General features: G+C 45.8%; 1 protein-coding gene across 2 annotated transcripts in view; it reads right to left on the bottom strand.

Annotated features, from left to right (window-relative positions):
- The window catches only part of WDR44 (WD repeat domain 44), a 52,939-nt gene extending 36,705 nt beyond the window's left edge, over positions 1 to 16,234 (bottom strand). The window contains exons 1-2 of one of the 2 annotated variants that reach the window (XM_075941166.2): positions 16,088 to 16,234; positions 546 to 579 (exon numbers count right to left, since the gene is read on the bottom strand). In XM_075941166.2, coding sequence (XP_075797281.1) covers positions 546 to 579; positions 16,088 to 16,164 — 111 coding nt within the window. In that variant the 5' untranslated portion in view covers positions 16,165 to 16,234. Of the gene's footprint in view, positions 1 to 545; positions 583 to 16,087 lie in introns of both variants that reach the window. The other variant, XM_075941164.2, reaches the window with a different exon arrangement.
- Positions 16,235 to 17,192: the final 958 nt, after the last annotated feature.

The raw sequence follows: 17,192 nt of genomic DNA, 5'->3' as shown, positions 1-17,192 counted from the left end.
CTAAATTTAGAGTTTTGTGTCATTTAACATGAAGCAGTAGCTTCTGAAGTATAAACACTTTACTGCCTTCTGTCACCAAAATACAAACAGAAATTTCAGGAAAGTCAATTATTTGAAATAAGTCAACATAACCAGGGTGTCCAAAACTCTTCAACATAGTCTTATATCTGAATAGAACACAAAATCAATGGGTCCAGTATCTCTACATTCTGTCTGAATACAGTAATTAAAAATTCTGCCAACTTAAAGATATCATGTATAAGCTCTTTGATCAAACAATGTGAGTCCATTTTCTTTGTTTCCTTGGGCTTAAAAGAAGAGGTTAAACTTCAAAAACAGTGGAAGCATTAAAAAAAAAAAAAAAAGCAACAAACCCACAACAAGGAAAGTCTGATTTGAGCAAAGTTCCACCTTTAATTTGCCATTTTCTGCCTACATGTGCAGCTATATATCATGACCCAATATTACGGACTTTAGACCCAACCTGTTAAATAAGCATTTGTCAAATTACAAACATTTAAGATTATATAAAGAGAGAGACACACCTTTAATACATGGGACCCAACTTTTGTCGGTGACCTGCTGGACAAAAGAAAAAAAAAAGATTTAGATCAAAGTATGCAAAAGAATCTCAAAGCTCCAAAAATTAATCCTACCCTTGATTATTAAATGCACGTTTCCCATTGTACAAAATGAACAATGACAAAGGATCTCTCTAAACTGGTGTTTTACTTTGAATTTCCAGTTTAAAAAGATTGTGTCTGTCTTCTACACAGACACACGATTGTACCACAAGTTCCTCAGCACTTACAATAAAGATTTCTCAGAGAAGCTGAAGGGAGTTCAATGCTCAAATGCCACTGAAATTTGACAGGAGCTGGGAAAAGAAGTCCCTAAATCTCCTTTGAAAACCCCAGCCCCAAACTGTTTCTAAGCACCTAAGTACTAGGACTCTCCTGTACCTCATCCTTCTATGGGATGCTACCCCATCTCTGTGGCCACTTCTCATTTCTAACCAGAGGGGTTTTAAGAAACTGAAGCCCTCACTGAAAGGAAAAGCAGTGCAGACTCCAAGAGCAGTCAAGTGCCACAGCCCCGACAGAGTGTCTCCTCTCTAGCACATCCATTCAATCCCCAGCCTCTCCAGAAAGGCTGCAACCAGAGGTCCCACTTGCATGGACTGTGATGTGATAAAGACACCGATGCACCTCCCAGAGGAATGACACAAGCCGCTTGTACACCTGGCCTTCAGAAGCTTGTTCCAGAGCCAGAGAGCTGCACTGGCATCCACCCTGAAGGGCAGCCTCTAATAGACCTAATTAGAGAAAGGGACAAGATACCTCAGGGGATGGGCCCCAGCGAGTTCTTTATCTTCACGTTACTGGTTAAACCATACGTTAGACTGACAGCAAGGGCAGGTTCACTGGTTTATTTTACTTCAGCAATGAACCCAAATTCTGGAACCTGTTTTTGATTTTTGATTTTCTAGAAGGTATTCTTATACTGAAGAGTGCTGCATCAATGTTTTGATTTGGGGCCTTTAAAGTTACTTCCATGCAAAAAACCCACCATAACCTCTGTCTGTTTTGTGCTGTGTGCCCACAGTTTGTATCCTCCAATGAGAGTATCAAAATCTGAAACTAAGTTGAACAGATTACTCAAGCATTTTTACTGCTGCAGAGGACAGTGACTACACCTTTGATGAGACACATACAAAATTAAAATCTTTACTTCCTAACTGAGTAGTGCTACTACAAACGTAAAAGTTTGGCCTCCATAACTGTCAGGAGTATGAAAAAATAATCACTTAGCCAATATAGCTGTGCCAGCAAAAGTCTTATTATAAACAGAGTTATACATGCAAAAAAAGTTATTTTGACAGTAATAGCTCATTTAATTCAGGAAATTAACATGCCACCTTCAAAAGAACTCTTGGCAATATAAGCTGCAACTTCATACAGCCATATCAGCAAACCCCTTCTAGTGTAGACAGGCCTAAGAGAATAGTTTTTTCCAGCCCTCTTCATCTTTTTTCAAGTATGACAGTTTCAAGGGACAATTTCAACTTGAAAAACAAGTAATTGCCATCTTTTTTAGTTTGCTTTTTAAAAAGACTACGATTGGTACACCACAGACAACTAAAAAAAATACACTCAAAGGTTCGAGAAAAATATTTACTTTGTTTACTTCAATCAAGTTTTTGCTTGTTCATTAAGGCCCTTCAAAGAACGGAGTGAGATTTCTGCTTTGAGTGTTGTATCCAAAACTGCTTTTAGCTCTTTTTAAAAATTGACTAGATTTCAAGTTGACAGCATCTCTTTCATAAGAAATCACTATGCTTTTGAAATTCATCAATACACCGGAGAGAGATTTCCAGGTTTTTACGCCCAAGATAGGTAAAATATTTGTAATACAAATAGTAACTTAGTTCAGCAACTGCTGATGATCAACATTTACTGTGAGTAACTGTACAAGGTGCTCAGATCAATAAATCAGTTCTCAACTAAAAAACCAGTGTGTGTCTCTTACTGCTGTTCGGGAAGATGACCTATCACGCTTTCCCTCCCTCATTCCTCTTCCCAGCCGCTACCCAGCGGTGGATATAGGGCATGGTGAGTGGGGTGGCTGCCCCGGGCCCCACGCTTGAATAGGCCCTGCGCACGCGCTACTACCTGTTGGCTGTGGCGCATGCGCGAAATTGTGCTGCCCTGAGCCCTGCGCTTCAATGGGCCCTGCAAAACTCTCATCCGCCCCAGCCGCTACCCACAAACACTTTGAAAAGGAGAAAGCAGCACTGATGCACACAGTATCACGTCACTATGGCCACAAATCTTACAAGCACTTCATTCCTTAGTATTGCAAGGACAGGGGTCACCAACCAGTAGATCGGGATCTACTGGTAGATCTTGGAGTTTGACAAATATCAGAGGGGTAGCCGTGTTAGTTTGAATCTGCAAGAACAACGGGGAGTCCTGTGGCACCTTATAGACTAACAGGTTTATTGGAGCATAAGCTTTCGTGGGCAAAGACCCACTTGAATCTGACGAAATGGGTCTTTGCCCAGGAAAGCTTATGCTAGTCTATAAGGTGCCACAGGATTTCTCGTTGAGCTTCTGACAGGGGATCCTGACAGGTATGTCCAAGAGGCTGTCAAGTGCCGGCACTTCAGCTGCCCTTTCCCCCACTGCTGCGCACCTCCTGCCCTCTGCCTTGGAGCTGCCCCACCTTGCGAGCCTCCTGCTTGCTATGCAGGGAAGGGAGAGTGGTACAGGGCCAGGGCAGAGGTAAGTAGTGTCCAGCTGTAGCCAGAATCCAAAACCCCTGCCCAGTCATGAACCCCTCCTGCACCCCAATTCCCTGCCCCAGTCTCAGCTCAGAACCCCTCTCACACTCCTAATCCATTAGCCCAAGACCAGAGACTGGGTCCCAACCCACTGGCCCTGGCTGGTGAAAGGGAGGAAGAATGGGGGAGGATGGAGTGAGCAGGGGCGGGGCCTCGGAGAAGGGGCAGGGAAGGAGGAGGGGCCAGGGTATTTGGGTCTGAGGTAGATCCTAGATTGCACTTAAATTCAAAAAGGTGATCTCATGCTTAAAAAGGTTGGAGACCCCTGTGCTAGGAGGCTGTGCCCCTGCACAACTCTCTCTGGGAGCAGGCAGCCCTGGCTCTCCCCCGGCCATGGGGCCACGCCAGCCCGAGCTCTCTTCCCATCCACCCCCCCAGGCAGGGCTCAGGCCTCACCAGTCCTGGATCTTTAATTATTTTCAACTTCTGTGATATTACTGGAGAGCACAGAATGCTTACCAAGAGAATACTGAGACTAATACAATAAGAATGTCAAGGATATCACAAGGTGTAACGATACAAGTACCGTATTTGAAAAGGCTGTTGAATAAAAGTCACATTAAAGATGAAAGTTTTTTGTTGATATGGCAACTATTCCACATAATAGGGCATTCACATTATCTGCCAAATTAATCTTGATTGTGGTGGCATAATTCTCTGAGATCATTCAATGGTTCCCCAAGAACAAAAAACAAAACCTGTTCATTAGACTAGTGTGCACTTCAATTATTCATAAATGTCACTACTTGTCCCTCCAAAGTATGAGTAATTCACATGCCTTTATAACTCAAGATAACAAGCATATCACAGAACAACTTGCTAGTAGGCACTTTTACCCATAAGAGGCTTTTTTAATATTACTCCAACAGTTTCCTTTTCTTTCCCAGCCCCTGAAATGATCTATCAGTTTCATTTCAGACATGATTTTATACATAGTGTATCTGAACAGAAGCAGTTTGTTCTATAAATAAGTATACAGAAGACAAATATATTTGGTACAATATTAATTATTGAATTTTTCATGCAGACAAACTTCTATCAGAAGTTTCTTAATGTTATAGGAACAATAAAATGTAACATACTAAACAAAAACGTAAGGCAAACGAAGTCGCTAGATGTTATTAGTTATGAATGTATGGCTGAATATAATCGGATATTCATCCAGCAAATGTATCAGCTCTATAATCCCATTATCTGCTAACTAGCAGTTAGAAGATGATCCCTGCAGATCATAAAAATCCTTTCCTTTAGTTGGGGCTGGGCCTGCTTTGGCAGGGGGTTGAACAAGAGGACCCCGAGCTCCCTTCCAACCTTAATTTTCTATTATTCAATGATTTTCAGTTGAACCCAGGTGAAATGCCCAGAGGGTAATTTGTCTGGATTACCATATCTCTGCCATCATCACCACATTTAAAATGCAGAGGCAGTACAAGCCGGGACTGCTCACTCCCAGCTTGAGATGGCTCCTGAAGCTACCTCTGCTGCACCTCTGCAGAGCGGTTCTTATCGACTAATCGTGTATCGACTACACAATTAGCCATATAACTGCAATTTCACATCATTAGTCAGGAGGGGGGAGCCATCACCAGGATGTAATTAATGCTCCATGCACTGCACAGACTTCCAATCCACTCTGATGCTACATCTACACTACAACCCACACAGATGTTGTGAAATCAATCTACTGGCAGTAGATTTAGTGAAGACCTGTGAAAGTGACCGAAGATGACTCTCCTCTGTCCCTGACAAGAAAAGTAAGGGAAGTCAACAGGAGAGTTTTTTCATTGACCACCTGCAGCGTAGAGTCCTGGTAACTAGACTTAAGGTGCAACGACTCCAGCCATGATGTTCACATAGCTGGAGTTGCACAGTTTAAGTTGACTTGCTGCTATAAGTGCAGTGCAGCCTGAGTGCAGTTTTTGATATTGATTAAAATAAGTATCGGAGCAAAGGAATCATCATACATATCATATTGTGTCTTATCTAGTTTGCACTAGTAACCAGTATGGGATGCTTCAAAGTTTAAAATTCCAATAATTTAATAGTCTTGGTGAAGTCAGACAGTAACCACAGAAAACTAGGGGTTGGCTAACATCCACAAACATGAGATGAAACCCTCAAATATTTACCCTACCAAGTTAATGTAACTAAGGATTTTATACAGTCCATGCAAAGTCTAGTCCTTTTTTGAATCCTATCTTGCTCCACCCCAATTTCTTGTAACAAGAAGTTCCAAGGTTTCCTGCGTAATTGACAGAAAGTATCCCCTTTAGGGATGTAAGCGACTAGTGGAGTAGCTAACTACCCAATAAACACAGGCTCATCAGATAGTCAAGTAACTACTTGACTAGTTGCTCCACCCGCCACGCTGCCTCTGTATCAGAGGCAGTAAGGGAAGCAGGGGAAGCAGGAGCTAGAGGGAGCCAGCTTAAAAGCAGGTTCCCTTCAGCACTGTCTCCGCAGTGCATGGGGGGGGTAGGGGAGGCAGAGCTGCCCCCCGGAGCTAACCCTGCCCCAGAGCCTGAGCAGGGTTAGCTCCCAGCTCACACCGCCCCTGGGACTGCTGAGGCTCTGCACTTAAGCAGTATGAGCTCACCGGGCACTTACGACATGTACAGTGCAGAGCCACAATGGGAGTGCCCCCGACTGAGCAGTCAATGCAGTTTCATCGACTACTCGATCAGTTAACCAACCAACCCTTAACACCCCTAATCCCCTTACCAATAGGATGTCTGCTACAGTTTCATTTCATTGGGTGCCCTTCTTTCTTCTTGTCATATAAGAAAAGGTTACTCTCAGGAATACATTTATCCTAGCTCTACCATCTCACTTGCCGCTTCTCTGAAGTAAAAAGCCCAAATCACTTTCCCCTTAGGAAAATCTTCATGCCTCTATTAATCCTAATGACCTTTCTTGGACCCCTTTCTATCACTATGCCCTTTTAGAAATGGGGTGACAAAAATCTAAAACAAGAAGCCCAAATAAGACATTTAATCAGTTCAGAGAGGGTCGTGACAGGATTTTCAGTTTTATTCTCTATTAATACAGCCTATCATCTAGAATGCATTTTGATCCTAGCTTCACACTGAGCAGATGTTCTTAGTGATCAGTCCGTAACACCACCTATGGTTCCCTCCCCCACCCCATGATGACGTATAGGAAGCTAATTAAGGCTGACGTGGTCCAGGATCCAGTTATCTGACAGACTGACTCTCTCCATATGTCCTGCCCAGGAGCACAGTTACAAATAAATATCAAAGATGATACACTTTAGCAATGAAGCACATAGGCTCAGCCAGAGGGGATGCCGTAGCTCCCTAAACATCTGGTTTAGAGTATTTAATCTTACTGAAGTCCCCAATCTGGAAGGGCAAGCTCAGCTCTTAATCCTCGGGATAAACTGTGATCTTTGCAGTTACTTCTATGGATTTTTATCCATACTAAACATAGGACCACAGTTTTGCATGATTCTCCCCAAAGCAGTTGAGGCTGTGATTCTCAAACGGGCCTTATGCATCCAACGCCTACTGACTTGCAATGGGAGTTGGGAGCCAAAGCCTCCTTGGAAAAGGTCAGTCTCGTCATAGAAGTTAGGTCTCAGCAAGGTGACAGACGAAGGGAGGGTCAAGGGAAAGGAGAATCAAAGGTTAAAAGAACAATGAGTAATTATATAGTGAGAAAATTACAAATTGATACACTTGTACATGCCATTCCAGACATAAGGAGCAACGTGTCAAGAAGCACAAAGGCCAGAGTGGGAAGAGGCAACCAAGGGAGCAACAAGGCCTGAAAAGTGTTCAGAACACAGCAAGAGAGGTGGAAACAATTTGGAGCAAATCCCTTACTCTATCCTTCAGTCTTCTTGTCTGTAAAATGGAGATAATATATCTCATGGGCATGTAGGGAGAGAAACCGATTTTTGCCATTAGAATACAGAATCACAAATATTACACATTGTATGCAGGCCAGACTAGGCATGTAAAGTAGCGGTTAATTGGCTAATCGAGGAGTCAATGGAATTTCCATTGATTAGTTGATACAGCAGGGCAGTGTCAGCACAACCTCCCACTGCCGCTTTGAATTTCTGAAGAGAAGCCTGCAGGACAGGACACTGGTTGAATCCGTATTCCTCGGTCTCAGCACAAACACACTTATAACTCCTGCCCCCTGCCGTGCTGCATTTTTAAAGGGAAGCCGGCACGAGTGTTGAAACCCGGGACCAGGGATTCAGCCAGTGTCCTCTCTTGCCAGCTTCCCTTTAAAAATGCAAAGCAGCGGGACGTGTGCGTGTGCGCGCGCTGAGACTCAGGAACAGAGATTCAATCAGCATCCTCTCCTGACTGCATTTTTATAGGGAAGCAGAGAGGGGGAAGGGTAGAGGGAAATAAGGAAGTGCTATCCGATAACCTCCTGCTTATTGTGTCATCGACTACTCCTTTACATCCTTAGACCAGACACTTGAAAACTCATCTCACTTCTCACATAGAGAATGAGAAATTTCATAGCCATGTTAACCCATTATTTGCCAGAGTGGCTAGGCTTCCTGAGGCTGCAGATATGAACCACAGTCTATCCTTACTCTTAGGTTACTATACTCTGCCACGTAACTCAGAGTGGACATTGTTTAAGATAGATACAGCTGCAATCAAAGCAAAATGAGATTTAGGATGACCTCCGGGTGAGTGTTAGACAATGTAGTCCTTAAAACAGCAGCAGTTGCGTTTGTTGTTGACACCAGAAGAACTGTACCACTATCATTGCTAATGGGAAATTGTTGAAAGATATCCCCATACGGACAAAGTCTTAGTAATATTGGCGTAAACACTTCTTTAAGGGCATGGCTTAATATCCGGCTTCACTCAAAAGTGAAGCGGAGTTAAACAGAATACAACCACTAGATTTTAAAGTTATGAGTCACAATTAGAGATGTAACATCCCGTTTGATTGGCTAATCCATTAAACATATTGTTTAACCAGTTAATTAAAGCAGACTGCTGCTGGGCTGGAACACCGCCCACCAAACACACCCCAGAGGCAGGGACTGCGCTGGAGCAGCGCCTGTCCACAGTTGTCCCCTGCCGGGTAGGCAGTGAGCTGCTCCAGCTCGATGAGTGTTTCTTAAACTGTGTTCCACTGCACAGCGGTGTGCTGCGAGGCAGTCGGAGGTGTGCCGCGGAGAACAACAGAATTCAAAATGGCCGCCCTTAAAGGGGCAGCTGAAATTATTTATTTATTTGCTCAATAATTTTCCCCTGACCCTTCACCCCCCCCCCCCCCCCCGACTTTTTTTTTCCTCCCCTCAACAAAAAATCCTTGGTGTTCCTCATACGAAAAATGGTTTGGTGTTCCTCAGTCTTAAAAAGTTAAAGAAACACTGAGTTAGATGGTTAACCCTTCACATCCCTAGTCACAATATTCTTTCATGAGCAACAAGTAGAGTTTTTGAGTAACACTGTAACCTGCACTGTATGCAGCCCATAAGAGAGAGTCGACTGATTCTAAGCACAACAGCAGTCATACAAAACCCTCACTGCTAATTCTAATGCCTGTTAAAATCACTTATGCCATTACTATGAGTATCACTATGCAATGGATAAAAATACCAAATCAAGTCACTATTTTGAAGAGTTTACAGTGTAACGATGGCCCGACATACTCTGACTCATCTTGTATTTTTGCTTTCCTTGAAATGCTGGCTTTGTGCTTCAGAGTCATACATCCCAATTACTGGCTTTGTTCACTGCTCCTCCCAAATCGTAAGCGAAGACATCTGCAGAAAAGTTGGCCTATCAATAACAGCAGCAGCATGGAGTGTTTAAATACAGCCTTTCCAATAGCACTGCTAGATATGAAAAAACACGTTTTCCATTCTCTAAAATACCAACTGTTCCTATCTAGTAATGTAGTTAAAAGCTCAACAGCTGCTTAAACAAAACAGCTTGAAAATAACTAATCAGATATTTTCAAAAATAAAACAGCATCTTTGCTATTCCTCAAAGCTATTCTGTTTATACTTAAGTCCAAACTAGTTTTTAAAAAGCTACACAAGGCATTCTAGGCAATACAACAGCCCTTGAATTCCACTAAGATTTAGAACTCAACAGATTGAAAAAGTGTTCCCTCCCCTGCCACCCATTCCCAACCTCTGACAGAGGCTAGGGACACCATTCCTACTCAACCTGGCTAATGGTCAGTGATGGATTTATCCTCCATGAATTTGTCTAGTTCTTTTTGAACCCATTTAAAGTCCTAGTCTTCACAAAATCCTCTGGCAAGGAGTTCCAGAAGTTGGATGTGTGCTGTGTGAAGAAATACTTCCTTTTCTTTGTTTTAAATCTGCTAGCTATTATTACACTCTCCTCATATCAGCTATTCCAAACCCCTAATCATTTTTGTTGCCCTTTTCTGTACTTTTTCCATTGCCAAGATATCTTTTTTTTAGATAAAAGGGACTACAGCTGCATATAGTATTCACTATGCTAAAAGATTATATAATTAGATCTGTAATTCACTGAAGAATATTTTTTTCTTTTTTTCTCGAAGTGCAATCAACTTCTTTCCAAGAATCAAATGAACTAAATTTTTTCATGACTTTCTGCAAAAATTAGCAAGAAAAATACTGGGAAGTACCAGTCTTCAGAGGCTCTCACAAGACTCATTATGCTGAGGAGAGAACTCCCAACAACATGTCAGACAAACTACCAGAGCACTATATGTTTGGACTGAATGGCTCTGCTAACCTTTTCTTCTGATCAAACTGCTATGATTAGGGTTAGAGGAGATGGGCAGGGGGAGACTCCAGCCCCCACCGGTTAAGCTGAAACAACAAGCATCACCCATTAAGGGTGATGCTTACCGGTTAACCTTCCACATCCCTAAAACAGATACCAATCACAATACTACCTTACTAGAGCCCTACCAAATTTATGGTCCATTTTGTTCAATTTCACAGTCATATGATTTTTTTTAAATGATAAATATTATATCGTCAGCCACTTGGCTACTCTTACTTCTGCTTCTTTTAAATATTCAATCTTCAGATGCTTATAGGTTACCAGTTCTGCCTAGTTGGTTTTCCCTCTGATATTTTAATACCTGCTCCTTGTTTCCCAGCCCCTTCCATTTTTTTCCTTTCCTCCCTCTCCCTTCTTCCCCTATTCTGGGTTTGCACAACCAAAACTCAAACTCCGGTCATCTGAACAAGTGGGCTGTGACCATGAAAGCTCACGAAACCATCTACATGTTTTGTTAGTCTATAAAGTGCTACCAGACCATTTGTTGTCTTTTAAGTTTATTCTGTGTAGCTGTTGGCAGCAGCATTGTCTTCAAAGCGGGGCTGCTGGCCAGGAATTGAACTCTGAAGGCAGAGTTAACGCCAGCAGCAGTAAGGTTGGCATGGTGTGGGGCTTGCAGAGCTGGGCTCTTAGTCATAAGCCACCACTCTCTGGCCAGCCAGCTCCGACAGCAGCAGTAGAGAAGTAAGGGCAACATGTAGGGTTTTACCACCCTTACTTCTGCGGTGCTCCTGGTGGCGTGCTGCCTTCAGAGCTGGGCATCCAGTCAACATTACAACCACTGCTCTCTAGCTGTCCAGATCTGAAGACAGTGCACAAGTAACAATAGCAATACTGTGACCCTCCTAAAATAACCTTGCACTTCCTCTGCAACTCCCTCTTGGGTCAGGACCCCCTATTGAGAAACAGTGGTCTCCACTGTGAAATCTGCCTGGTATAGGGTAAAAGCACACAAAAGACCAGATTTCACAGTCCATGACGTGTTTTGAATGGCTATGAATTTGGTAGGATCCTACACATTACAAAATAACTACAACCTATGCATCTACCCAGGGGTGGACAATAATTGGCCCATGGACCATATATGGTTTGCCCAGGTTAGCTCTTCGCAGGCCGCCGGACGCTTCATTTACCTGCGTGTCCACATGGATGGCCACTTGCAGCTTTTGTTGGCCATGGATTTCCCTTCAGGCCAACAGGAATTGCAGGAACTGGCAAGGACTGGGACACAGCTTCCCACGGCTCTCGTTAGCCAGGAACAGCGATCCACAACCAACATGAGCTGAGAAGCCCACCAGGAGTTAACCGTGGTGAACCACATCCAGCCTGCAGGCCACACTGGCCACCCCCTGGTCTATCACCAAGTACTACTAAGTGCCTGGAACTCTCAGTGAAGTCAGCTCTCAAATACCCTCAAAACTAACTTGGAAGAAACATTCTTCAATGAGGAAAGCAGCATTTCAGACTCACTAGGCCCTCTGCTATGCCTTAGCCTTTAAAAAAAAATGTAGACAAAGACTTGAACCTGGGTCTACCACTTTCCCAGTGATTCCCTGATTACCAGTGTGTGGCCTATTCTGGGCTGTAAATTGGTCACTCTCTCAAATCCAACCTGGGCCAGAGAAACCTTGCCAATGAAAGTTTCATCATCAAACCTTTCCTGCAAAAACCCTTTAGTACGAACAATCAGCATTTTCCAATGAAAACCCACTTTGTCAAAAAAAATTCCAACCAGCTCTAGATGGAAGTCATCCAGCTAATTTAAATATTAGAGTTGCTGTGTCAGGTGCAAGATGGGGTAAGACTAAGGGTCAGCAGTAGGCGATCAGCAGGCTGGATGCAGTTTGTTAGAATTAGCCCTTGGCAGGCCACCGGCACTTCATTTACCTGTGTGTCCACTCTCATTGACTGTGGCTTGCCATTCCTGGCCAGTTAGGGGCTGCAGGAAGCAGCATCCCCGTCAGCGCTGCTTCCTGCTGCTCCCATTGGTAGGGAACAGCAATCTGCAGCCAGTAGGAGGTGCAAGTGGCTGTACCTGTGGACAAGCAGCCAAATAAAATGCCGGCAGCCCACCTGGGCTAAGTCCGGTGAATCACAGGCAGCTTATTGTCTATCCCTGGGTAATATCAATAATTCTCTAGATCTCTCTCAGTTATTCTGTGGGACTTTCTGAATGTGGCCTCTAAATTATACATCCAGCCTAGGCATGATCAGGGTAAGTGACATACTAGATCTAGTAATACTAATACATCTTTGTGATATTAAGATAGCCCAGTGCATGTAAAAAGTTGATAGTGCAGAATATACTAGCTTTGTCAAAAATTCAGTGTAGAAGAGGTGCAGACTGTGTTGTGTCTGTTGCTTTGCTTTAGACACTGGCTTCTTGTTGACATATAGATTATCACAACTAAAGCTAACTCAAAATGTTAAAAATGGAATGGATCCCATAATTCATATCTTACTGCTCTTTCAACAGCTACATACTGTCTCCCCCACTGGAAGATCAAAAGGAGTATTGCTTTTCGTTCTGACTGTGGCCAAAACATAACTGATCCAGCTAGTAACAGTTTAAAATATACAGCAAGGAAGAAAGTTTCAGAGGGGTAGCTATGTTAGTCTGTACCTTTAAAAACAATCAGTAGTCCTATATAGGAATGTAAGCGACTAATTGACTATCTGATAAGCAATCAGAGAGAGGCAGCAAGGCAGGGTGCAGGAACTGGTGCTGGGGGGAGCTAGCTTAGAAGCCGGTTCCTCCCAGCACCATTTTCACAGGAGGGGGAGGGGGCAGGGGAAGCAGAGGCACAGCATGGAAACGGCACCAGAGGAGACGGAAGCAGCCAACCATGGCTCTTGTACATTTCAATGGGAGAGGCGCAAAGGGGAACTGCTCTGGTTTCCCCCTTCCTCCGAAATATACAAGAGATGCGGGCGGCATCTTTGTACATTTCAAAGGCAGAGGTGCAGCAGGATAGCGAGCACCCCCCTTATCAACTAATTGAATAGTCAATGGAAATTCCATCGACTACTCAATTAGTTGATATATACATATACATATACATATACATATACATATACATATACATATAGGACTTGACAAACTATAGAATCTACTCGCCCGTGACGAGTAGATTCCAGCCGCACGCCCTGTTTACCAGCAGTGCACACATGCGCAATGCGGCTCTTGTGCATGCGCAGTGCAGGGCTGGCGAGCGGCTTTTGCCGTCGTTTGTCAAGCCCTGTATATAATATCATTAACTTTCCTGGGAAAAATCCACTTCCTCACTTGTGCTCATCTGAGGAAGTGAGTTTTGCCTATGAAAGCTCAGCCTGAAAAGTACTATACTAGTTTATAAAAAGATTTGGTATACATTAGTGGTATGAAGCACCATACACATTGTTGTTCACACAGGGTAAAATTAACTTCATAAAAAAAAAGCCTCAATTTCTACAGAATTGATTTTGCTTTACTTCTGTGGTTCACTAATGTAGGTTTCCTAGATTATATATAGAAGTAATGTCTCTACCAATTTCTACTGCATGCCATAAAAATATTTTTGTCCTTATTTGGCCAGGACATACAAATATGATTTTATAAAGACATTATATATAAAAAAATTGTAATGGCTACTAAAAATAGGGTTAAAATTTTTTTGATTTCCCATTTGTCATCTCTGATATTTTTCTCTCCAACAGCAGTTGTGTCATCAAGCACAGCCAATTAAAAGGCTTTTTTTATATTGGAAATAAAAACTAAAACTTTAGATTTTTGTAAAACAAAAATGTATAGTTAGTTTTCAGTAACAGAGAATTGTTTCTGAAGCAGAGAAATCCTAGGAGACCTAGGCTTTTCAAATGTTATCCAGCTGTAGCCATTTTTAAAAAAAATGCCAAAACAAACAGATTACAGCTGTAGACAATCTGGCTTTACTAAACAGTAATGGTTTGGCTTGAACATTGATAATGGTATCCTCTCTAATTCAAAACAAAAGGCATTAAACTAGATCAGCAAGAGTATGTCCTATGAAATGAATAACTAAATGATGTATCACAAATACATTAGCATGAAAGATGACATCATCTATATTGCAGGGTCTTGTGTGGCTTGGTACTTCTACAAGCAGTCTCATGAAATAAAAGTACAGTAACATACAAGCATAAAATAAGGATGTTAAATTGTGTTTAATCAACTAATCGACTAGTCGATGGAATTTCATCAACTAGTTGATAAGCGGGGGAATCTTCCAGCACCTGGGGAGAAGTGACTAGTCACGTCACTAGTCCTAGACTGTGCTTATCGGACTGTCGACTAGTGGCTTATATCCCTAGCATAAAATAGGATTTTGAAGCTGGTCTACAAAACCTGTAAATCAGCTTAAGAATGCTGTATGTCATGTCAATACATATGAAACTGTATTTACTTTCTGCATCTCAACTCATAAGGTGGCCTCAAACTGAACACTATCAAGTTCAAAATGGTGCACATTCATGTTAATTCTTACTTGGTTAACACTTCCCTATTTATAAATATCAAATTGGCTTTTCACAACAGATTTCCTCAGTATGGTCAATTAACACAGACAGTCAGTGTCATTTTCAGGAGGTCATGTCGCAGGACCTTGGCAAACACAGCAAGGTAATTTTATTTTAAAGACCTAATTTTACATGTTTTTATATTGTAGGAAGCCATTTCTATTCCATGTATGTTTTTATTATTACATATATCTGAGATACCCAAGCAAACGTATAATTCTTCAAGGAACACAGCACCTTGTGACAAGAGTTTGGAAGCAGCCTCAATCGTTCTCTAATTACTCCAATGCCATCCAGCTGTATGCACCCCATATTCCCAATAACTGGGGAGGGGAGTCCTACTCACTAACAGACCAATAAGACTTGGGGCAACCTGAGGCAGCTGAGGTTAGGGAGGGGCAGGTTAGGGAAGGGCAGTGCCCAGAGAAGGGGTAGGACGAACAGGTAGCACCCAGAGAAGGTGCAGGGTAGGGAAGGGCAGTGCCTAGAGGAGGTGCAGGGTAGGGAAGGGCACTGCCCATGGGAGGGGGAGGGGTGGGGGGGGTAAGGCCCTACTCTGGGGAGAGGGGAAGTGCAGCTTCCTCACAACATCTCTTGCTCTGAATGTGCCCCTGAGCTCAGCCCCCCGCCTGTAGAATGAGGGGTGCCAGGCGGGCCTGGGGGAGGGGGAGGGGCAGGGGCACCCCTCCTTGGAAAGACCCAAGGGGCAGGGACAGCAGCAGGGAAGGGAGGGGGGCGCTGAGGGAGGCAGCACTGGGGAGTACTCGGGGCGCAGGGGGGGTCCACAGAGTGGATAGGGCGGAGGGGGGGCCAGTACTCGGAGGACGGGGTGGGGCGCAGAGCGGTACTCGCGGGGGGGGGGGGGAGCCGGTACTCACGGGGGGTACTCACGGCGCGGGTGGGGGAAGAGCAGGGGGCGGGGAGCGGTTCTCGCGGGCGGGGGGGGGGGAGAGAGGGAGGGGGGAGGGAAGAGAAGGGGGGTACTCACAGCACGGGGGGGAGGGGGGGGAGGGGGGGCCGGTACTCACGGCGCGGGGGGGGGGGGGAGAGGGGGGCCGGTACTCGCGGGGGGGCCGGTACTCGCGGGGGGGAAGAGGGGGCGGTACTCGCGGGGGGGGCCGGTACTCACGGGGGGGGAGAGGGGGCGGTACTCGCGGGGGGGGGGGGGCGGGGGGGGAGAGGGGGGCCGGTACTCGCGGGGGGGCGAGGGGGGCCGGTACTCGCGGGGGGACCGGTACTCGCGGGGGGGGAGAGGGGGGCCGGTACTCGCGGGGGGGCCGGTACTCGCGGGGGGGGGGGGGGCGAGGGGGCCGGTACTCGCGGGGGGGCCGGTACTCACGGGGGGGGGGGGGGGGGCCGGTACTCGCGGGGGGGGGGGAGAGGGGGGCCGGTACTCGCGGGGGGGGCCGGTACTCACGGCGCGGGGGAGGCGCCCCCCGGGGCCACGTCCTCGGGCGCGTCGTAGAACTCCTCGGTGTCGCTGTCGGACGCCATGGGCCGGGCGGCGCGGGGCTGGGGCAGCGGCGGGGCCGCCCAGCTCTCGCGAGGGCAGCGGGGAAGGGGCGGGCGCGCGCAGGCTCCGCCCCCTGCCGGCGGGGGCGGGGCGGAGGCGCCGGGCGGGGCGGGCGGGGTTGCGCGGCGGGCGGGCGCCCCCTGGCGGCGGAGCGGAGCCGGGCCCCGATCGCCCCCTGCCGGCCGGGCCGGGAGCTGCGGGCTGCTCGCTGCCTTGGCGCGCGGGGAGCCGGGACTGGCCGGGGAGAAGTGGGGGGCGGGGCCCCTGCAGCCCGGGGCACAGAGCCTGCCCAGCTGCGGCGAGGGGGGGCAGGGCCGCAGCCTGGATGTGGGGGCTCCCCTGGGCCAGCGCTGTGCCACACGGGGTGCTGTGCAGCACACTGGGGCTGGGTCCAGACTCGCCTGCTTTTCCGGAAAAACTTGCCAGCTGTCTACACTGGCCGCTTGAATTTCCGCAAGCGCACGGACTTCCTACTGTCTGAAATCAGCGCTTCTGGCGGAAATACTATGCTGCTCCCATTCAGGCAAAAGTCCCTTTTGCCCAAAAGGGCCAGTGTAGACAGCTGAGATTTGTTTTGCGCAAAAAAGCCCCCATGGCGAAAATGGCGATCGGGGCTTTTTTGCGGAAAAGTGCGTCTAGATTGGCACAGACGCTTTTCTGCAAAAGCACTTTTTGCGGAAAAGAATCCGTGCCAATCTAGACACTCTGTTCCGAAAATGCTTTTAATGGAAAACTTTTCCGTTAAAAGCATTTCCAGAAAATCATGCCAATCTAGACGCAGCCTGTAGGAATAGCTAGGGGACAGGCAGCCCTTGCCCTAAAGCACCTGACGCCTTATGTGATTAAAGAGTAGTCCCGTGGCACCCTAGCGCATGTCTACACCAAGATGTGTAACTTCAGCGACGTCAGTCGAAGTCGAATTCAGCTTTCGATGCTGTCTACACAGCAGGAAGTCAAAGGAAGAGCTCTCTTCCTCCAGCTCCTTTTACTCCTTGGGAAATGAGGGTTA

The sequence above is a fragment of the Pelodiscus sinensis genome, chromosome 13, assembly GCF_052426305.1.
Source record: "Pelodiscus sinensis isolate ZL-2025 chromosome 13, ASM5242630v1, whole genome shotgun sequence".
In the NCBI taxonomy this organism is placed as follows: Eukaryota; Metazoa; Chordata; order Testudines; family Trionychidae; genus Pelodiscus; species Pelodiscus sinensis.
The sequence above is the reverse complement of the archived record's forward strand: the minus strand, read 5'-3'. Positions and strand labels throughout refer to the sequence as shown.